We start from the raw sequence: 23,204 nt of genomic DNA, 5'->3' as shown, positions 1-23,204 counted from the left end.
ACATGATCATGATGGAAGCTAACTTTTCTGGATTTTTTTTATTAAGGCGGCAAATTTGTAATTGCATCTATCTACACATCTGAGGAAGGTTGCAGATAAAGATGTCAGAATAGATCACTCACATATAAATCGGGTGATCGTTAAAACACCAAAATGTACTTCTTCTTCTTCGCCCTTTTTCACCAGCCGAGCACAATAACGGCCGAAGCGATTACAATGATTCTAATTTTTATGATTTGTAATTTCAATATGTGCTGTGTCAAATGGTCATGTAACATGTGGTAAAGTTTCGATTTCCTCCGCTGAACGGTTTTTCAATGTGCGCTGTTAACAAAATGCACACTGTACGTACGCGGTCGAATGCTTAACCGCATTTCACGCGCGCGGAGTAATAATAATGTTTCCTTCCAAGGAACTTCAACACAGGAGGTCATTGTGCCCATAAAGCTTGTGCTACGGTTGTTTTATCCTTGATGCTGAGCGTCTAGCAAGGAGGTAGCACAGACGATTTCATCCTTGGTACATGACTCAGCCCGGATTTGAACCAGACGCAGAGCGGACACTCCAACCGTTCGTTATACCACTTAGCCTGGTTTAAATTAGCGAGCTTCCACCGAGACATCATTATCCCCACACTTTAGGAAAAAAAAACGGGGGGATAATAATCTAATCCGTTCTGTCTGTCCATCCGTCCGTCACGCTATCTCCTCCTAAATGGTTGGGCAGAAATTCACCAAACTTGTTATTAGTTATGATCAACACATGGCAGAAGGTGCATGAGCAGTATAGGGGGTGGGGCCAAAAGGTGAATTTCCCAAAAATGCAATTACGGGCACATTTTAAATGTTTTTTTAAATGAAATTTTGTATGTACTAGGACGTGCCCGTACGTGGGTGCCCGTTCCTTGCCAAAAAAAAAAAAAAAAATGTCTTCGCCCATGCATGCATGGGCGTGCCCATGGGCCCATGGGCGTGCCTGTAAGTGCGTGATGTGACCGTACAATGAATGTATCGTCCCGACGCCGCAGCTCGGATGGCGCTGCAGTTAATCGGGCCTGTATCGGCAGAGTTATTATAAACGTGTACTACAATCGATCGTACCTTACAACAATCAACACAGATTGCAACGTCAAATAAATGAATACGCTCTCAAATGTGCCGTCCGAGGCAGCGTCTGCTCGCCACGTTCAGCATCAGTACGTCGTCACTATGACTATCCGTAAGTCCGGAAGTGACGTCCTCATTTGACTGTCCGGAAGGTCGCATATCGCAGTTACGATGAATTGCAAATTAGTTTTAATTAGTTTTAAAACATAGTTTAACGCCAACATAGCGCCAACATAGTTTGCCAACGTGAAATAAATGAATACGCTCTCAAATGTGCTGTCCGAGGCAGAGTCTGTTCGCCACGTTCGGCACACGTGATAGCTCGCTGCTCTCTGATTGTTTGAATCGTTTTTTGGACATAGCTCGGTAACTACTTCTCCGATTAATATGAAACCTTGAAAAGGCACATCCTCAGGTCCCCAGCAATATACCTGGCAAGTTTCAAGTATATCGGACCCGTGGTTGTCGAGAAACAGCGGTCACAGACACACAGACACACATGCACACAGAGATTACTGGAATTATAGATAGACTAGGACGTGCCCGTACGTGGGTGCCCGTACGTGCGTGCAAAAAAACATGCGTGCAAACAACAACAACAAAAAAAAACTTTGAAACCACGAGGCAGTAACGACCACAGAACCCCCCCCCCCTCTATTTACATGAAATGGTTTGGTCCATTCGCAACGACCACAGAACCCCCCCCCCCCCCCTCTATTTACATGAAATGGTTTGGTCCATTCGCAAAGCCAAAGCGAACGGCGAACGGCTAAATCGCCATAGCTCGGTAACTACTTGTCCGATTAATATGAAACCTTGAAAAGGCACATCCTCGGGTCCCCAGCAATATACCTGGCAAGTTTCAAGTATATCGGACCCGTGGTTGTCGAGAAACAGTGGTCACAGACACACAGACACACAGACACACATACACACAGAGATTACTGGAATTATAGATAGACTAGGACGTGCCCGTACGTGGGTGCCCGTTCCTTGCCAAAAAAAAAAAAAAATATGTCTTCGCCCATGCATGCATGGGCGTGCCCATGGGCCCATGGGCATGCCCGTAAGTGCGTGATGTGACCGTACAATGAATGTATCGTCCCAACGCCGCAGCTCGGATGGCGCTGCAGTTAATCGGGCCTGTATCGGCAGAGTTATTATAAACGTGTACTACAATCGATCGTACCTTACAACAATCAACACAGATTGCAACGTCAAATAAATGAATACGCTCTCAAATGTGCCGTCCGAGGCAGCGTCTGCTCGCCACGTTCAGCATCAGTATGTCGTCACTATGACTATCCGTAAGTCCGGAAGTGACGTCCTCGTTTGACTGTCCGGAAGGTCGCATATCGCAGTTACGATGAATCGCAAATTAGTTTTAATTAGTTTTAAAACATAGTTTAACGCCAACATAGCGCCAACATAGTTTGCCAACGTGAAATAAATGAATACGCTCTCAAATGTGCCGTCCGAGGCAGAGTCTGTTCGCCACGTTCGGCACACGTGATAGCTCGCTGCTCTCTGATTGGTTGAATCGTTTTTTGGACATAGCTCGGTAACTACTTGTCCGATTAATATGAAACCTTGAAAAGGCACATCCTCAGGTCCCCAGCAATATACCTGGCAAGTTTCAAGTATATCGGACCCGTGGTTGTCGGGAAACAGCGGTCACAGACACACAGACACACACACATACACACAGACATACACACACACATACACACAGAGATTACTGGAATTATAGATAGATGTGCAATCAACATTGGGGGAGGCATGAAATGTGTAACGATTTTTGATACCTGGTTCATGCCCCAGGGGGTGGAGACCTTGGGTCAGAGGAGTCAAAATGGGGAAAAAAAATTAACTAAAAATTGATTTTGTTCATTTCTGGTGGAAACTTTTGCCATCTTTCAACTTTGCTTTTGGTGGGGATTTGCAATGGTGCATCATCGACTTCGCTGTAGTTGCTTCATGTGGAGGAACGTTCTCGAGATGTACTCCATGAATATAAATATTTACACGATTTCGGATGAGCTTTACCTGCTTCGTGACGAGCCTGTGTGGACAACCTCTCATGAAGAATGCTTTCTGGTATAAGTCCCAAATAGTATGCTTGGGTGCAAATGTTCTATTTTTTTGACCATAGTCGATGTCTCTTTGGTATTCCTTCGAGTGCTCTCATTGTGTTTCTAGTTCTCAATTTTCTCGGTATTACTCCCGATCATGTAGTTGCGTTATTGGTCTATTTCGTCAGTTTGATTTTCAAAGTATGAGTAGGAAATGCAAATTGTGTTTTTTAGTGTAGAATTACAACAAATTGTGTAGAATTGACTCATGCAGTTTTTTGTGAAATCCACTCTGGCCTGAAGTGAATATTTTGGTGTCTGTCTGTGGGAAAGGAGGTGGTGGATGTTGGGGGGGAAGGGGTTGCTTTTGTTCAAGCGATTTTGTTCAAGTGAATATTCCTGCAGGACACACAAGAACTGCCAACAACCCTCTTCTGGTGAAACTGCCAAAATCAAGACTCTCTGCTCACCTTCACTCTTTTATTCCTCTTTTTCCCACCTCTGGAACAAACTCCCTCACTTTCTTCAATCCCACACCTCGCTCCAGGTCTTTAAAACAGCTGTTCACCACCATCTGTTATCTTGCCCCATCCAAAACCTTGATCTTTTCTACCCCTATTAATACACTCCAAATCCACATCTTTCAATCTCCGACCTCATTCCTGAAATTCCTTGTAGTGTCAATTTGTTTTGGAGCGTGTACCCCTTCCCTCCCCCCCACCCCCGTTCTTCCCCAGCCCTCTCCCTTCGAACAGATCTCCCGATGTCTCTGTTCTCTACTGTTGTGCTTGCCTGCTTCCCTCTCTCCCCATCTTGTCTCCCCCTCCCTATATTTTATGTGTCCGTTTATGTTTTTTTGTGTTTTATGTGCTAATATGTGTTTAATGTGCTAAATCTTACACGAGCCTCGATCTTGTACACAAAAAAAAGCGATAATTCATTCTTGAGTAAATTGTACATGATATGAGAGACATGAATATATGTGAAAGGAGGCATATTGACCACCATCTCAGATCCTCCCCAATCCAAAACCATGAACTTTTATACCCTCATTAACCCCACCAAAATATACCCCTTGCAATTTTCCAGTTTTCCCCTCCTTGGAGTTTCCATCTGTATCCATTTTGTCCATCCCATGCATGCGTGTTTTGTGTCCTGCTTTTGTCTGTTACGTCGATCCGTTCAGTGTACTAGCTCTTCCATGAGACTCGACTATGTATACAAAAAATATCTTAGACAATCTAAGATTATATCAAAATGAATGAGAGCATACATATTGCTTGTAGATGCCATGCTTGAAGTTTTATCATTTTGGAGGATAAAATGATGTCATTGTTTTGAATTTTATTGCAGATTCTCAGGCATGAAGAGTTTGAAGAAGGTTGCAAGGCTTCTTGTAATGGGTGAGCAGGGGCGTCGAGAGCCAGCATGGGCCCCGAAGCCAACAACCATCCTCTCTCTCTTTTATAACGTTTTAAGGAACTTTCTTTAATGAAGATCCTAAATTAGAGTAGCAACGAGCTCATAAATAAAGTAAAATCACAGCAGCAGCCTTTTTAGCTCACAGTACAAGTGTTGAAAAGTAAATAAATAAAGTATTAACAACTCTATTATACAAGTTGAAGTTGGTGTCTGTCCATTCAACGGCAATAATCACACCCTCCAGGTACAAGGGTGGACCGAGGTATTTTGGGGCCTCGGAAAAAGGGGTCTTTGAGCCCCCTAGATCAAGAATTTAAATGACATTTAGTGCGAAATAATAGTTTCCTAAAACAAATATTTGTGCATAAATTTGCAGAATAATAACGAAACCGTGAATTAAAAACAAATGTACTGTAATTTATGAACCAGAAACTGGTGCACCTCGAACGTGCTGCAGGGTACTGAACATACAGTACAGTCCAAGTGTCCAAAGCGTCATGATTGCTCCAGACAAACGGCCTGAAACGTTATATAATAAAATGCACACAAGGACAAAATTATTATTTATCCGTGTTATTTACTTGAAAAACAAATGGTCACTTTTATTTAGCCGTATGATCAAAAATAAAGAAGATAGCGGGACGTTTGGACCGATTGGGTCAATTCGCACCCTCGACTGTTGAACAATATTTCTCCATAAGATTGAAAAAAAAAACGTGAGAAGATGGTTAATAATTTTTTTTGGACAAAGGATACAAACCCATTTCTGGTTAATAACCATTTTCTGTGAAGTTTGAAACTGTACCATGAACAGCAGTAAATGGTGTTTTGTTTCCGGCAAGAAAGCCGGCAAGGAAAGGAAAATCGGCCTCTGGGTTTAAATGTAACATTGAGGAAATGAGGATGAGTCGATGAGGGGTTTCACTGTACTGTTTAAAAAAAATTACAGGAGCAGCTCGGACCCCTCAACGGACCCCGGGCCCGAGGCAGCGACCCCCCCCCCCCCCCCTGACCCTCCCTCTCGACGCCCCTGTGGGTGAGTATTCCTCATTCCTGGAAGAAAATAGCTCCATGAAAACCTTCATAGGCTCACATGTCCAGCAGGAGACTGCATGAGAATCGAGTGTATGGGAATAATAAAAATGATAACTAAACTTTGACATGCACCAAGTGTCTATATGAGCACCACTTTACAAATACAGTCACCTTGTTTATCGGTGGGGTTCCTGTCGAGGATTTGATGATAAGGTTAAAATTTCAGTGTTATGAACTTATTAATCCTACAATGTGTTTTTCACAACCTTTGTATTTTTGTAGTCCTTACGATGGAAAATGGAGCAAAACGATGGTGGGATATGGACCAGAAGACAACCATTTTGTTGTGGAACTCACTTACAATTATGGAATTGGAGGGTATCGCCTTGGTAACGATTTCTTGGTATGTAAAGTGTGCTCATCGTGACATATTTACATTTTCCGTCGATTTACAAATTTTGGTAAACATTGTACGTCATGGTTTGCTTTTAAACTGTGATAATGTGCATACTGACAAACTGGGCACTCCATGTACATTATCCAAAGTAACAGTGCATGGTGGTTTGTAATATAAATAATGCAATTATCTGTTAATCATAGTAATACCTTGTCTTTACAATGTCTTGGCTTGCATGGCTTGAGCTGATGCCAAATGTGGAACCCATCCCACAAACCTTTCCCAGGGGATTACCATTCAATCCAGCGAGGCAATATGTAATGTCCGGCAACATGGTTGGCCTATTGTACAAGAGGCTACAGGGGTCGTTGTTGTGGAAGCACCAGGAGGGTACAAGTTCCATCTGCTGGATAAACCTCAACCCACGAATGGTAATCTAGGAGAAGCTTGACCTTGTATGCGATAAAATAATGCACCTACACCAAGCCTTCCGTGGTGACCCTGTGTGGCTTTGTTGACCAACAGCAGATCCTGTTCAAAAAGTGACTCTGGGTGTTTCTAACCTTGAACGTGCACGTCACTACTGGACCAAACTTTGTGGAATGAATTTGTATGGGCAAGAGAAAAGGTCCATCCTGCTCGGTTATACTGAAGATCAGGTATTTTTGTATTGTTTAACATGCAGATCATTGTGTGGGATGGTTCTCTTTTTGAGGCAATGTTTTTATGGCCGGATGCCCTTCCTGACGCCAACCCTCTTAGTCGTCTCTTACGACACGCAGGGATACGGTGTACCTATTCTGACCAGGGTACACACTGGGAAACGTTTAAAACATATAAATTCTGGGGGGGGGGGGGGGGGGGGCGGGGCGTCAGCATCACGGCTGCGGTTTAAACATATTCCAACAATATCCAAACAGAACCATGAAAAAAAAAAACAATCCGGGAAAAGTCTCCAAGCAAGAACGTGGATTTGAGAAGGAAGGAGCAGAGGCGGAAGAAAACGAGATACAGGGGGCGGGCACAAGCCGAGATGAGGAGAGCGAACAAGCACGTGTCCCCATTGTCATGGGGACCGCAAGGCTAACCCCCGCTCTAGCAGGGAAAATTGCCTTAAAATGCATGTTGTTGTTGTTGTTGTTGTGTGGGATGAGAGAGCCGTGAGGGTTTGTTGTTGTTGTTGTTGTTGCATAGCCCAAGACAGTTCTCTTGAACAAGCCCGCAGCAGTGAGACTACTCGACCCAGAGCCAATCAATCTCGACCCAAAGATCTCTACATCCACGATGGTGTACACCTGCCTTCACAAAGTCGAGGCCACGAGAGGGGGAGGGACAGACAGAGAGAGCGGGAGAGAGAGAAAGAGAGGGGGACAGGGAGAGGAGGATGACAGAGACAGAGAGACAGAGACAGAGACAGAGACAGAGACAGACAGAAAGAGACAAGAGGGAAAGGGCTGTTCCATGGGGACCAATCGACACTCTGACCAAGACCTCGCCTTCCTGACGAATCCATGTAACAGGGAAGAATGAGGAAGATTTGGCCACTAACTTGTGTTGGGGGGTACAATCACCGCAAAGAGGTGTCCCCGATAGTTGTTGGGTTTGTGGGGTTCCTGTTTCTGACAGCATAGCTGAGATATAGTACAATAAATTTGTTACAGAAGGGAGAGTCTCTTTATAAGGAAAACCATCACAGACGACACTTTTTGTGGGAAGTCTCCTTTTGAGGAACACATTTGAACACGTATAAGGTTTTAAGGGACACATGTAATGAACATTGAACATAGATTTGGGGGAGGGGGATGTTGGGGGTGAATGCTCAATTGTGAACCTTAAAGACCTCATAGTCACATTCTGGCCTGCCATGGTGTGTCCTGATGCCACCAGAGGGATAAGGGAGTACCAATATGATATGAAGCTTCGAAGGACTCCTGCTTAATGCAACATCAGGCGATGTACACTTTGCCATCATTAACGTGGTGTACACTCGTCTATCATATAGCATTGCATAACCTCATTAGGAGACTAAGTAATTGGTTTACTGAATGTTACCAACTTCCATAACAATGGTTTTGATTTTCAAAGTTTTTATTGCCATAATGCTTTGTTGGTTTTCCAAAGAGAATCAATTGCTTCCCACTGGTGAAACACCAAACATTTGGATCTAATTTGTATTTGGAATCAAATACAAGATGGGATGTATATGGTGCTTTTTCTAAGCCGTTGTGATATGTTGGCGCAGTGCAAACTGGAACTGCGAGATGCAAGTCAAGCTATCGATCACTGCACGGCCTTTGGAAGGATCGCATTTGCCTGCCCTCGAGTGCAGGTATGACGTCCTTAGTTAGACTGAGGTCAACTTTAAAGATTTGATGTTTATGTTTACTTGCCCAGCACATAAGTATTCAAGCAGGTAGACGCACAGTGGTTTTCAATGGGATTTTCGTTTAATTATATGCCTATGGAAATATATGTATGATGGAAGTATTTTCAGTATAATTCGGTCTAATAGCACAAGTAACAAAGCTTTAACCTGCTTCTTGTTCTGTCGACTGACTTATTGTGCATTTGCCACTTTTTTTGTCTGATAATGGTAGTAACATGGATTGAGTAAAGTCACTTTGCCGTTAACCAGCCAATTCCATACACCGGTCCCATCAGTAGGGTAGGGTACCCTGTGCACAACCAGATGTGAAACGGCAGTGGGTGCAGTTTTTACGTCTGTAATGAATGGACTACACAACCCTGTCACCATCTTCTTAAGCTGTGATATTGTAACAGCCTCCAACAGAAATGTACTGAACAAGACTTTGCTGTAGTGGAGTTGATTCATGGCCTCTCGTATGCTCTTCTCCACCGAATGGTGGAGATGCGTATGCTCTTCTCCACCATATGTAATGCAGGCGATAACTAGCAGGGCCTGATCTATTACCATTAATACATATTTGGAGTAAAGTTTGCAGTGATAAAATGTCCATATACACGATGCATATTAATGAACTCCCATCTGCATTTCCAGTTTTCCAAACCTCTGTTTTTTTTTTTTTATCCCAACCATGCTTAACTCCTATTCGTTTCCATTTTTTCCGATCCTCAAATTTTTGATCCTGACCATGTTGAACTTCCAAACCTTTAGTTTTTCACCACTCAATCCCTATCCCATACAGTTTTCCAAGCATCTAGCTGGTGATCCCGATCATGCTGGGCTCTCATCTATGTCTTTCGTTTTCCTAACCTGTACGTTTTGATCCCAACCATGCTGATCAGCAGGTTTCCTTTAAGTATTGCTCCGAGTCTTTTATTGCCTTCGTCTTTGATCATTTTGGCTTTACATACCATACTTAAAATGTGGTGCCCAAGTACACCCATGAGAAGCGAAGGTTGACGGGTAATATGACCATAAGTCAGTTCTAATGGAATTCCGACTCGCATATAGAATGCTGTAATTTAGCAAAATAAAGAATCATAATGATGATGATCATGTTGGCTGAGATAATCTACAATGATGCATTTCTACAAACGCTCCACTGTTTTGCGGGCCAACGTGGAAGACAAGCTTTTCTGTCCTGTTGTTTCCGGTATATTGACAAGTGGTGTTACATATCAAACAAGAAAGAGCAATCAGAGATTGTAAACCCTCGCCAGGATGTGTTTTCAGTGGTTTTTAAGGCTTTTGTGTTAAAACTAATATGGCGGCCGAACCATGTGACCGATGACGTCATCATTTTTTTTTCTAAACTAATTTATTCTGAGATTATGCTCAAGAAATTTCATCTTGATCGGATGAAGTTTTGTACTTATCAAATTATGACGTCATAATGGAGGCACCTATGACATCATCATTAACATATTTTATTCCCCAATGGAGAGTTCTTTACAATGAGCCATGTCTCAATTTTTTACATTCAGCGCTTTCGGAGATAGAGGTGCAAAGTTTTTCGATTTTTCCAAAATGGCGGCCGAACCACGTGACCAATGATGTCATAATTATCATTAAAAAATTATACAGGTGGAGTTGCACCTATGGTGAAAATTTGCTGTCAATCGGACCAACGGTTGCAGAGAAAATCATATTTATTCTGTGCGGACAAACAAACAGACAAATAAACGGACAAACAAACAAACGGACTCAAATGCAATACCCTCTCCTCTGGGCAGGGTAATTAATGTTGTATTTATTGCCAGGGGAAGAAACATTACACTGTATATCGATTGGCCATTTACCATTGTTTATTCAATTATTATCTCTTCTAGCTCCCTTCCATCCAGGAGACAATGGAGAACCAACAGCAAACCGTGTTAACCCCTCTGTTGAGCCTTGACACGCCTGGCAAGGCAACCGTTGAGGTGGTCATTGTGGCAGATCCTGTAAGTACAAGAAAGTGGTATATGGCCATAGCTGGTGTGGAAATTGATAACCAGACCTTTTTTATTATGTACAAAAATGTGGCGAAATGCTACACTCACCTTCTCTCCCCCGTCCCTCCTCCATCGTTCTTCCATTTTTTATTCTCTACATGCATTGCATCCCCCATCCTCTTGCTCCTTTACAACTCTTACTTTCCCTTTTCTCCCCAATCTTCAATCACTCTCCAAGCTATCATGCCCTTTTGGGTAATGGTCCATTATCATGCCCTGTGGAAATAGTTTACTTTTCTTTATTTTAATCAACTTCGTACCCCTCTGAACCCTCCACTTGTGCTTATGTAATAAATATATGGTGGCTGCAATGTAATATCCTGGATTATCTCATCTTGATGGGCTCTTAAATCTTTTTACTTTAAACATTGTGGGAGGTGATTCCATGATACTGTTTACCACCTAGTCCTACTTCTATCTTCAAACAATTTGGTTCAATTTGTAAACTGCTGTCTTGGTGTTGTGCAGGCACTCAGACAGTATGTTGTATTATTAAGGAATAATCAGGGCCGCCAAGAGCCAGAATGGGCCCCGGGGAAATACTAAGTCTCGGGGCCCCTCCATCTGGGCCCCTTTCAAAAAAACGTTTTTTACGGCAAAGCCCATCGGGCAGAGCCGTCTAGAACATTGTTTGTCCGTCTGTATGTATGTATGTATGTCCCCTCAAATGTATACCAATCAGAGCTGAGAATCTGGTCACATGACAGGGTGATGTGATTACATCTGATGTCATTACGGCCGTGCAATGGATGACTCTCCACACACCGCCATGTTGTTTTATATGCCGTTCAGGCCAAACATATCGTCGAACCTGTCATATATCACAATCGCCATGCTCTACCGTTACGTTTTTCATTCAGTGTGAAACACAAACAAACAGATTGTTAAAATGACCATCAAATATCGAAAGGCATCGGCGTTACGTCTCTTCCAACAATTCGGTACAGTACGTATAGGCCTTCGGCGTTATGGCTTATGCTTCACCTTCGGACCGCTTCGGACAAATTGAGCCCAGGTTTCTTAATACAGTAGTGTATCGTTTCAGTAGTATCGTTTTCGTAATAATAATTATAATAAAGTAAATATAACCATAATACTTGAATCCCAATGTCGTGAATGGAAGGTCAATGGATTGAAGCGGTGTATGGCTCATGATCAATGATGAGCGTTGTTCGGCACTAATGTTAATAACCGAGGAAGTAGGGAATTAGCCTCGGTTTTTTAATGGTAATATCATTTTCGAAATAATGATAACGTAACGTTAATATTATAGTAAATTTAATCGTAACACTAATCCCTTTGTAGTGACTGCAAACGTGTATATATATACAGACTTGGCATTTAATATGGAATATTTTTTTTGTGGGGGTGAACTTACTTTTCAAGATGACTTAGAACCAAAAGTTCATTGGAATTATGTTGAAATTATTCGAGATTTTGTTAATGTGACCTTTAAAAGAAACAAAAACCACATTTGACATTTCGAAGCAAATAAATTGATCCTTGAAAGTGATGTAAACTGATATCGAACTCAATTCATGGACAGTACTGTGTTAAACTTCTGTGCGTTTTCCAGAAGTATCTCTTTATTTTGCACATTAGGCAAAAAAAAATTCAACAAAAACAAAAGTTAAATTACGACTGGGATTACGGACAGTAAAATTACAGTTCAGTACTTCGTGTAACCCCCACGAGAATTCAGGAGAGCACGTACACGTTGAGGCATGCTGTTCACGAGATTTGCGAAGGTTTGGACAGGAATCGCTTGCCATGCAGTTACAATAGCCTGCTGCAATTCACGCACAGAGGCAGGCTGCTGGTCCAAGTTGTCGATTTGACGCGTTAATTCTGCCCACAAGTTCTCTATCGGATTCATATCCGGGGACATGGCAGGCCACTACATATGCTCTACACCACGGTCAGCAAGAAAGTGTTGGATCACGCGAGCACGATGAGGCCGTGCATTGTCATCTTGGAAGACAAAGTTTCCTCGAAAGGCTGCACGAACAAATGGAAGCAATGTTTCTTCCAGAATGGCCCTGTACTTGAACTGGTTCAGGTTTCCATTCAGAACAACCAGGTCAGTTTTGCCCCCTGCATTAAAAGCAGCCCAAACGGTCACCCCACCACCTCCAGCTTGGACTCTTGGCACTACACAATCTTCGTTGTAGGCTTCATGCACTTGTCTGAGCACTCGGACACGGCCATCTTGACGATAGACCAGAAATCTCGACTCGTCACTGAAGATCACGTGATTCCAGTGTCCTGGCTGCCATTGACGGTGCTCTCTGGCCCACTGCAATCGGCGCTGGCGGTGTTGTCTGGTCAGACGTGGCTTTCTCAGGGGACGCCTGGCACGATAGCGGGCTTTAACCAGTCGTTGGTCGACTAGCCTTCTGGATACAGGCACATTTGTCAGTTGCTGCCACTCAGCCCGAAGCCGATTAGCTGACTTGGTACGGCCATTGCAGACTAACCGGTGCAGCTGGCGATCATCTCTCCTTGTGTTTTTTTTTTTTTTTTTGTATACTGAATTGAGGCTCGTGAAAGAGCGAACATTTACTTCACAAACAAATCAACCAGACAAACAAAATATATAAAAAGACGGAGCGGAAGACAAGATGGGGAGAAAAAGGGAGGCACACAAACACAACATTCAAGAGCAGGGAGACGTGCGGGAGGGAGAGGGCCTGGGGGGAGGAGGCGTGGCAAGGGGGGGGGGTGGGAGAAGTAAAAAACACAAGGACACCAAGGACTTCCAGGACAGAAGTTGGTATTTGAAGAAAGTGGAATTGGGGTGAAATTGGCGGGGGTAGAAAAGATCAAGGTTTTGGATGGGGGAAGATAAGAGATGGTGGTGAACAGCTGTTTTAAAGACCTGGAGGGTGGAGTGGGATTGAAGAGAATGAGGGAGTTTGTTCCAGAGGCGGGAGAAAAGAGGAATGAAGGAGTGAAGGTGAGCAGAGAGTCTTGATTTTGGCAGTTTAACCATAAGAGGGTTGCCGGCAGATCTTGTGCGACCTGTAGGAATATTTGCGGGACAGAGCCCAGAGAGAGCTGGGGGGGCAAGGCCAGAGAGGAGTCGGTAGAAGACGGAAAGACCACCAACCTGCCTGCGGTGAGTGAGTGAGAGGCCCTTGGAGTTAGCTTCATCGTGGGAGATTCCAATGATTCTGAATGCTTTGGTTTCAACAGCGTGAAGATGAGCTAGGTGTGAGGCAGGAGCACCAGCCCAGAGGGGAGAGCAGTATTCCATTGAGCTGCGGATGAAAGCCTTGTATGTGGTGAGGAGCTCAGGTGTGCCAAGGAAGGACTTCGCACGATGGAGGATGCCCAGTCGGCGATTGGCTTTGGAGGCCAGATTTGAAATGTGGTTTTGCCAGGAAAGATCATGGCAGATAGTGAGACCCAAAAGCTTGAGTGACAGAACTTCTTGGAGAGGATTATTCAGAAAGTGGATGGGAGGGTTGTCCAGTCGGTCTTTTCGGAGAGACATCGTAAGAGTGTGAGATTTGTCAGGATTGAAAGACATGTTCCACTTGTTTGCCCAGTCTGTGATTGTTTCCAGGTCTGCAGAGAGTGAGGAGGCTGCAGACTACAGATCTGAGGGATGAAGAATGGAGTGACAGAGAGTAGAGTCATCAACAAAGAGATAGAGGGGGTTTTCAAGAGAGTCAGATAGGTCATTGATGAAGACCAGAAAAAGCACAGGGCCCAGAACACTGCCTTGGGGAACTCCAGCCTGAACAGGAAGAGGAGATGAGAGAAACCCATTCAGGACCACACGTTGACTACGACTAGAGAGGAAGTCCGCCAGCCATGCGTGGAGATTTCCATGGATACCAAAAGAGGAGAGTTTGGTGAGCAGAGCGGGGTGCCAGACCGTATCGAAGGCACGTGAAATGTCAAGGGAGACAGCTCTAATTTACTGTTTGGCATTGAGGACCTCCATCCATTGTTGAGAAAGCAGAAGCAGCATGTCCAGAGTAGAGTGACCAGGTCTGAAACCAAATTGATGATCAGAGATCAAGCCATTGGAGAAGAGGAAAGATTTCATATCTGAAGCAATGATGCATTCCATGACTTTGCTGATAATTGGGAGAAGGCTGATTGGTCTGTAGTTGCTGGGATCTGTTTTTGCACCTTTTTTGTGCAAAGCGATGTTGGCAGATTTCCAAGCAGATGGCAGATGACCTTGAGCAAAAGAGAGGGTGAAGAGAACAGAGAGAGGGAGTGAAAGAGCGGAAGAACAGGATTTTAGGACCCGTGGGCTGATGCCGTCAGGTCCAGTTGCAGAATCAGAGTCGAGGGTTGACAGAAACTTTTCCACCTTGTCAGGAGGAAAGGACACAGAGTCCAGGAGCAGCTGGGTACGACTGGGTACGGTGGATACAGAGAGGGATGGGTTTGGGACACAAGATTTAGAGGCAAACAAAGAGTTGAGGCATTCAGCTTTTTCACGTGTGGAGTCAGCCGTGTGGCCGTTTGAGGTGAGGGAGGGGATGGAGGGGGAACAAACACCAGAAACAGATTTGACCAGATGCCACCAGGATTTGGAAGAGGGAGACAGATAAGAGAGTTCGGTCCTGAGACAACAACAACAACAGGCATTTTAAGGCCATTTTCCCTGCAAGAGCGGGGGTTAGCCTTGCGGTCCCCATGACAATGTTCTCCATTTTGTCCTATTTTCTGCATCTCCCCTTGTTAACCCCCTTGCCCGCATTTCATCTTCGACCATCTTTAGCCAAGTCTTTCTCGGTCTTCCCCGTCCTCTACTTCCTTCTACATTCATTCCCATCACTCTTTTCAACCAGTCACTTTCATCCTTCCTCAACACATGACCAAACCATCTCAACCTGTTTCTCTTTACAGCATCCATCACAGGCTCTATTCCCATCATCTTTCGCATTTCATCATTTGTCTTCCTCTCTCTCAACGATACTCCACACATCCACCGAACCATTCGCATTTCCACCCTTTCCAGCCTTCGTTGCTGCTGTACGTTCATTACCCATGTCTCACTCCCATAAATCTTAACACTTCTCACACATGCAGCATACACCTTTCCCTTCAGCTTCAATGACACTCCACTCCTCGTCAGCACGCCACTCAGTTCCCGAAACGTCTTCCATGCACACCTCACTCGAGCAACCGTTGCCGAGTCTGATCCACCTTCTCCATTCAGCATGTCTCCAAGGTAACAAAATGTTTTCACACCTTCCAGCTTCACGCCATCTCCAAGATCCAACTCAACATTTCCGCCATCTGCAGCTCCCTCTGTGCACACCTTACACTGGAATGTAGCTGCCACTGGTTAATGACCCTCTCAAACCACTACATTTTTGATGAACCCACTCAGCGCACATTGTACATTGAATGGAATTCACTCCGACACTCTTCCTGCACACAGCACACGGCCACTTCCCAGTTCTTTCCACCTCACCACATGCTTTACCACTTGCCATCACCTTCGTTTTTCTGATATTCACCTTCAGACCTTTTGTCTCCATACATTCCTTCCACTTGTTCATCTTCTCGGTGCTGAGAACGGAGAGATATTGTTTCCTGGCTCTCCTGAGGGTGGACACACACTTGTTTCGGGCTTTGTGAAAGGAAATGAGATTTCTTTCCGTTGGATTTGCCTTCCAAGAAGCAAAGGCGAGTTGTTTCAGGGCAACTGCCTCACCACAAGATTCAGTGTACCATGGACGGGAGGAAGGGTAAGACAACTGAAGACGAAATGGGATAAATCTGTGCATGAGAGAGAGCAGTTTGCTTTGGAAGAATTCCCAGGAAGAATTGATGTCAGAGGCAGTAGAGATGGGAGACCAGTCCAGGTGATTGATGGCTGCTTGCAGCCCGTGCCAGTCGGCCTGATTGAAATGCCAGACTCGTCGACGCTGAGGAGGCTCTCCGAGAATGGTCAGAGACATGTCCACTTTAACAAGCACATGATCAAATGAGCCGCTTGGAGCAGAAGAAGAGCAGCAGACATTTTCAGGGAAGTTAGTCATAACCAAGTCCAGAAGAGAAGATACTCCATTGACTGAGATCCAGGTCGGGAAATTGACAGATTGTGTCAGTCCCAATGAGTCGCAGAAGTCCTTTGCTGAGGTGCCATGGCTGGTGAGAGATGAACCCACACCCAGCCAGCTGGCATGATGACAGTTGAAGTCGCCACATATGAGGAAGAGAGAGTTTGGATGAGTTGATAGAAGTTGGTCCATGTTGTCCGACGGCGAAATGTAAATGGCGTCATCACTGTTTGGAGGACGCGACAGAACACATATGAACAAAAGGTGGGAGCGGAGAGGAAGCCGTAGCCAGAGGTACTCCTGGGGGTGGGGTGGAGAGAGGGCAGTGCAGGGAGAGTGAGGAAGAGTTTTTGATAAAGATAGCCACCCCACCACCAGGACGAGGCTCAGGTCTATCGTGCCAGAGGAGGGAGTAACCAGGAAGAGATATTAAGGAATCAGAGACATCTTGAAGGAGGAAAGTTTCTGTTAAGCAGATCAAGTCTGGATTGTCAGAAGCAACCTGAATGGAGAGATCAATCAGGTTTGAGCGAAGGCCCCAGATGTTTGAGGTCCATACCGTTAATGAGGAGAGAGGGAGAGCATCGGGTGCAGGACAGGGGAGGGGAGGGGTAGGGTCAGATGAAGGGTGAGAGGGGGAGGTAGGAAGAGCAGTTGATAGTGTGTCAGAGATTACAGAAGAGTTACAAGAAAGGGAAGGATGAGGAGGACGAAAGGTTTGATGGTGATGAGATGAGGCACAGTGAGGGGTTGTTTGAGGGGGGGGGGGGGGGCAGAGGAAAGTAGAAGGTTTGGGGAGGTGGAGGTATGAGATCGAAGGGAGACGAAGTGGGGAGGAGGCAGTTTTGAGAAGGAGGTGGGAGGAGGGAGAATTTGGGAGAGATGGTTGGGGGGGAGATTTGAAGGGGAGGGGTTGGGGGGGAGTTTTGAATGGGAGGGGCAAGGGGGAAGTTTAGGAGGGGAAGGGCAAGGGGGGAGTTTAGGAGGGGAGGGGCAAGGGGGAGATTTGGAGGGGAGGGGCAAGGGGGGAGATTTGGAGGGGAGGGGAAAGGGGGGAGTTTAGGAGGGGAGGGGCAAGGGGGGAGTTTAGGAGTGGAGAGGCAAGGGGGGAGATTTGGAGGGGATGGGCAAGGGGGGAGTTTAGAAAGTGGATGATTAATGAAAGATGAACATTTATAACAAATTGGGTTTGTTGTGATTTTCAAGTTAGCGATCCGTTGAAGAACGATGGAGGAGGGGTGGTATGAATGAGAATTTAGAGCATGTAGTGAGAAAGAATTATAAGAGATTGAATATTTTTTTGAAATGGAATGAGTTGAAGAGGAAATTGAAAGGAGCCTTTTAAATAGGTAGAAAAACAGCGTGTTGTAATATACGACTGAATAAAACATTCCAGGGGAAAGTTTAAACATATTTAAACAGAACCGTGAAGAACAATCTTATATTCACAAAAATACCAATGGGGAGAGGGAGCCTAGAGGGACGACCACGAATCACTTGAACAGGGCAAAAGGTGCAAGGCAAGTGGATAATGGGGGCGGGGCGAGACAGCGCATGTAGGCAGAGGCAAAAGCACATGATGGGACAAAAGCACACGAGGAGAAAAGAAAATAAAAGTTTTTTTTTTGTTTTTTTTTGGGGGGGGGGGGGAGGTGGGGGTTACAACGTTAGACAAAGAGTAGATGTTCGGTGAAGTTTGGGGGAGAAGGGAAGTCCTCACCATCATCCCGTTTCCAAACACTTATGACCCCCTTTTCAAAAGATTTATTACAATCAATGACAATATCTCTCCACTCTCAAGAAACAATATCTCTCTACTTTCAAGACTGAACTCTCAAACCTGTCTCCCTCCTCCAAATCCTGGGGGCGTCTCGTCAAATCTGCTTCTGGTGTTTGTTCCCCTTCCATCCTCTCCCTTAACTCAAATGGCTACACAGCTGACACCGCACATGAAAAAGCTGAATGCTTCAACTCTGTGTTTCCTTCGAAATCTTGTGTCCCAAACCCATCGCTCTCTGCACCCAGCTGCTCCTGGACTCTCGCCTTCTCTCCCAATAAGGTGTCTCTCCCGACCTTCTCTCCCAATTCCCATCTATTTAATCAACAATCCTCTCAAAGAAGTGCTGTCACTCAAACTTTTGGGTCTCACTATCTGCCATGATCTATCCTGGGAGAGCCACATTTCCAAGCTGGCCTCCAAAGCCAGTCGCCGACTGGGCATCTTCCATCATGTGAAGAGCATCCCTGGGCATCCTCCGTCCTTGGCACAACTGAGCTACGAACCACTTACAAAGCTTTCATCCACAGCTTGATGGAGTACTACTCTTCCCTCTGGGCTGGTGTTCCTGCATCAATCACATCAAGCTCAGCTTCACGCTGTAGAAAACAAAGCTTTTACAATCATTGGTATCTCCCACGATGAAGCTGATTCTGAGGGCCTTTCACTCGCTCACCGCAGGCAGGATGGTGGTCTTTCTGTCTTCTACCGCTTCTCTCCGACCTTGCACCCCTTCCCTGTCTGTGCCCTGTCCCGTCTCCACCATTCCCTCCGTCCCCCAAATATTTCTGCAGGACGCAAAATGTCTGCCAGCAACCCCCTTCTAGTGAAACTTCCAAAAATTAAGACTCTCTGCTCACCTTCGCTCTTTCATTCCTCTTTTTTCCCTTGTCTGGAACAAACTCCCACACTCTCTTCAATCCGACTCCTCCCTCCAGGTCTTCAAAACAGCTGTTCACCACCATCTCTTATCTTCCCCCATCCAAAACCTTGAAATTTTCTACCCCCGTTAATACACCCCCAAACCCACCTCCTTCAAATTCCCTGTTGTCTTTCCTGAAAGTCCCTGTCGTGCCCATATTGTTTGTCATGTGTGCCTCGCCCCAGCCCTCTCTCTCTTCCACAGATCGCCTGATGTCCCTGTTCCACAATGTTGTTGTGCTTTATTCTCTCCCCCCCCCCCCCCCCCTCTTGTCTCCCACTCCCTTTATTATATCTTAGTGTTGCTGGTGATTAAAATCTTCCAAGAAAAAGGATTTCCGAACGAGCTTTAACTCCGAGGGGTTCAGTCAAAATATAGCGGAGTATACGCGTGGGGGGAAGAGACCGAAGAGCGCTTACCTTCACGGATCCCACTGGCAGTCCTCAAACCTGCAATAAATCGACTCACACGATACGGAATTTAAACTGCACAAAAATACCAGTTTTATTAAAGAAATTCCGGTAACAAAATAAAACACGGCCAAATAAAACTATATTCCTAAATTGGAGCGCTCCCACATACAGACTCGAATACAAACAATGGGATAAAATAACTGAAAATAAATACGTGTTATTTAGTGGGCACTTAGCTCAAATCGGCTGGTGTATCTCATCAGGAATCGTCGATGATTGTCTGAGGCCTTGGCGGGAACCGCACCTTTGCCGTGCAGCTCATGGGCGGGAAAACCAAGCCTCCATGCACAGTTCGCTCTTCCAGCCGCGCTTATCTTTGTCATCCTCGCGCAGGAAACCGCAGTTCTCGGTCCGCGGCTCTTCCTCCGCACGACCACTAGCAAGATGTCCTCCTCACGACCACTAGCAAGATCTCGGAACACGGCCGTTCACGATGAAGCTTCCTTGCGCAAGAGCAAAGTGCGACCATTCGCTATGGGGTCCAGAACGAGAAGAACCAAGAGGACGTCGATGCTGAGAGGGAGAATTTCGGCGACCGTTCACCAACAAAGTCCGGACCCCAGAGATAAGAGAAAATGTCAGCACACGACAGTTCACCGCCAGTTCCAAAACGAGAAGAAGCGAGAAGGAAAATGTCCATCGCTTCAACTACTCTGTACGTGCGGCTCTGACGTCATCCGTGCCTGCTTCACCAATCCCATCATCCCATCTTCCCAGTCCTTGTGTCAATAAAATCCCCGACCAATCACTGCTCTTCTAGGCATGGCCTCTCGCACCTGCCTGTCCTCTGTGCTCACCAAGTTGGTGTTATCAGCGATAGTGCTTCATGCCTGGTTTCCGGTTGGTTTTTATTTAGTGTGGTTAATGGCCGATTTCTTACTTGCCCAGGTAAGTGTCAGAAGGAACACAGGAAAAGATTAGAGGCAATTACAAACAGGGGGTTAATTACCCAAAATCCCTCGCTAATTAACAATCCCCACCCCTCTGATGGGGACGAAGATACAAGCTTACCCGACATCCGGTCTACACAAATTCCCTACTTATGAAACGTCGAGATTTCTTCTTCTTCACGACAGTCGGAGCACACTAATCTGTACACTCTACCTGGACTAAGGTATCCCTACCCCCCACAAATGTAACAATATGTTGTGTTAGCTCTTATATGAACCTCGACTTAGTATACAAAAAAGGTGTCAGAGGTGTGCTGATTATGCGTAAGAGGTGTGGTCTGGGTCATGTGAACACTTTAAATCATGTACCTCGTTGGCGTATGGTATGAATAAACTGACTAAATGCCTGTTGCATGCATTTTTTTTTTGATGATCTCATTATTCATTCAAATTGGCTTATACTGTACATGTTTATTCTGTTCTTAACCCTGTAGGATGGCCATGAGATTTGCTTTGTTGGAGATGAGAGCTTTCGACAGCTGTCTTACTCTGATCCCACTGCTGATCACATGCTCAATAAGGTATGACTGATGTTTTGGAATTTCTTTTAAAAGCTTCCTGTTACCCTTTCACCATGGAGGAAGAGGAAGAAAAGCAGAGGATAGGGAGACTAGCGGGATGGTGGGATTGCGCTTGAGAGTTGCACCGTTGAATGCTGTTCTGTGGGAATTGTTTTACGCAAGCCAAAGGATGTTTCTGTGACTCTGCCATTGAGGTTGTTTTATTTAAGAGTGATTGGCCTTGTACAAATCATGTTTGTGTTTTGTGAATTTTAATTTGAACATTTGCTTATATAAATTGCTGTGATTTGCACTAGGTGAGTATATGGAGTTTTTATGCCAAACAACATATATCGTTAAAGTCACTATTTGAGGTACAGAATAAAAAACAGGCCTCTTACCCCTCCGTACAAAGCACTCACTGGACTTTGTTTCCTTCTCACCTGAGAAGGTAGAGAACGCCTGTCCGGCTTCGACCCTACATCGGTGATGGGCACATTTGGCATCAGTGCCTATGTTCTCAAATCCTGCTCTGCCGTTCTTGCTTCTTCCCCTTTGGCTGCCCTAATCAGTCTGTCCTCCTTTAGCTGCTTCCCATCTCTCTGGAAGTCGGATAACATTTCTGTATCTTTGGTAACATTAGGATGGTGGCCTCTCCTTTATTAAATCTACTACTCCTTCATTAATGACTCCAATTAGTATCTCAGAATCCACTACTCCTTCATTAATGATCATGTCTTGGTTGACGTCATCATGACGTGGACAGGAACCTTGTACAGTATTATGTGATTGCATTTTCATTTGCTTAATGATGTAAAGCAATGTTTTCTGTTTTGTGAAAATATCACATATTTGAAGGTAAAAATCCACTCACTGTCAGAGATCTGACTTGACTGCTTTATAAGTTTAATTTTGGTAAATGGGACTTTGGTGTCGATAAGTACTATTGGCTACCTTGAATTGTTCAGGTGTTTATCAAAGGACATGGGGCTTTTTGACAAAAATTGATAATGCCAAAATGACTCAATTCAAATCCTTTTCTATAATTCCCAGGCGATGGAGGCAGACAAAAGTGCCGAGTGGTTTTTGCAGACAGGTAAACAAAAGCAACAGGTGTGAAACGACGGGGGAAACTGAAAAACCTCTGCCTTGGTTTGCATTTTCAGAATCACATCAAGAAACCATTTCCTTTGCATGTGAATATGTTTTTGTGCTTTGTGGCTTTTGTACATGAAACATCAGAGCTTCTGAAACCGGACTATTTGCAGTTTAATTTTCACATTTTGATTTGTTTAAATTGTGTTAAGGGTCATCAATTTATTATGTATTCATAGAAGAAGAAGAAGAAGAAGAAGAAGAAGGGGCTAATTTTAGAAATTTGAAACGAAAATAAGGTGGAATGATGGGAAAGAGAGAGGATTGGTGGAATGGGAAGAGGGGTGGTAGAAGATATGGGTAATGGGAGTGGAGTCCAAAAATGGCACCACTGTGCTTACGTAATACATATATGACCTTTGTGTTGGGACATAAATATCATGAAGTGGTTTTCAAATTATAATGAGTTGCACAATTTAAAGTCAGTTTTGATATGAATAAGCAGATTCTGAGAAATGCACAAAACACTGATCTGGTTCAAAATGAATGCAGAACCTTGAGACATTCTGACGCAATGTCTGAAAGAGGTTTGTAACTTTCTTCCTGTGTGTAAACTATCGGGTTGGCTTGTATAAAAATTTCGGGTATTTTAAATTACCCATTACAATGACTGTCAGTCTGTTCATTTGCCCCACAATGCATGGTACATCTACAGGGTGCGTCAAAGTCGCGTTGCCCCTTATATGTATTATGTATTATATATGTATATGTCAAAAACCCACTATCACACAACAGATGACCTGAAGCAGGGTGTACGGAACGCATTTTCAACTATCTCCCAAAACAAAAATGTGTTACGTTCAATATCAGACAAAACATGGAGAGGCATTAAACTGTGCTATGAAAATGATGATGTGCACACACACTGACGTTCTTGACACTTAAAATGCCATTATGTGCATGCAAATGTGATGGAATATAAAAAAATACAGATATATCTA

At 44.5% G+C, this 23,204-nt stretch overlaps 1 protein-coding gene across 2 annotated transcripts in view; it reads left to right on the top strand.

Annotated features, from left to right (window-relative positions):
- Positions 1–23,204, top strand: part of GLOD4 (glyoxalase domain containing 4) — a 23,905-nt gene extending 701 nt beyond the window's left edge. The window contains exons 3-10 of one of the 2 annotated variants that reach the window (XM_068120743.2): positions 4,532–4,581; positions 5,918–6,038; positions 6,319–6,463; positions 6,558–6,691; positions 8,275–8,361; positions 10,287–10,400; positions 21,043–21,129; positions 22,162–23,204. In XM_068120743.2, the coding sequence (XP_067976844.1) occupies positions 4,532–4,581; positions 5,918–6,038; positions 6,319–6,463; positions 6,558–6,691; positions 8,275–8,361; positions 10,287–10,400; positions 21,043–21,129; positions 22,162–22,227 (804 nt within the window). In that variant the 3' untranslated portion in view covers positions 22,228–23,204. The remainder of the gene's footprint in view (positions 1–4,531; positions 4,582–5,917; positions 6,039–6,318; positions 6,464–6,557; positions 6,692–8,274; positions 8,362–10,286; positions 10,401–21,042; positions 21,130–22,161) is intronic. The other variant, XM_068120744.2, reaches the window with a different exon arrangement.

This window comes from Myxine glutinosa, chromosome 6 (assembly GCF_964187855.1).
Source record: "Myxine glutinosa chromosome 6, kmMyxGlut1.1, whole genome shotgun sequence".
In the NCBI taxonomy this organism is placed as follows: domain Eukaryota; kingdom Metazoa; phylum Chordata; class Myxini; order Myxiniformes; family Myxinidae; genus Myxine; species Myxine glutinosa.
The sequence above is the reverse complement of the archived record's forward strand: the minus strand, read 5'-3'. Positions and strand labels throughout refer to the sequence as shown.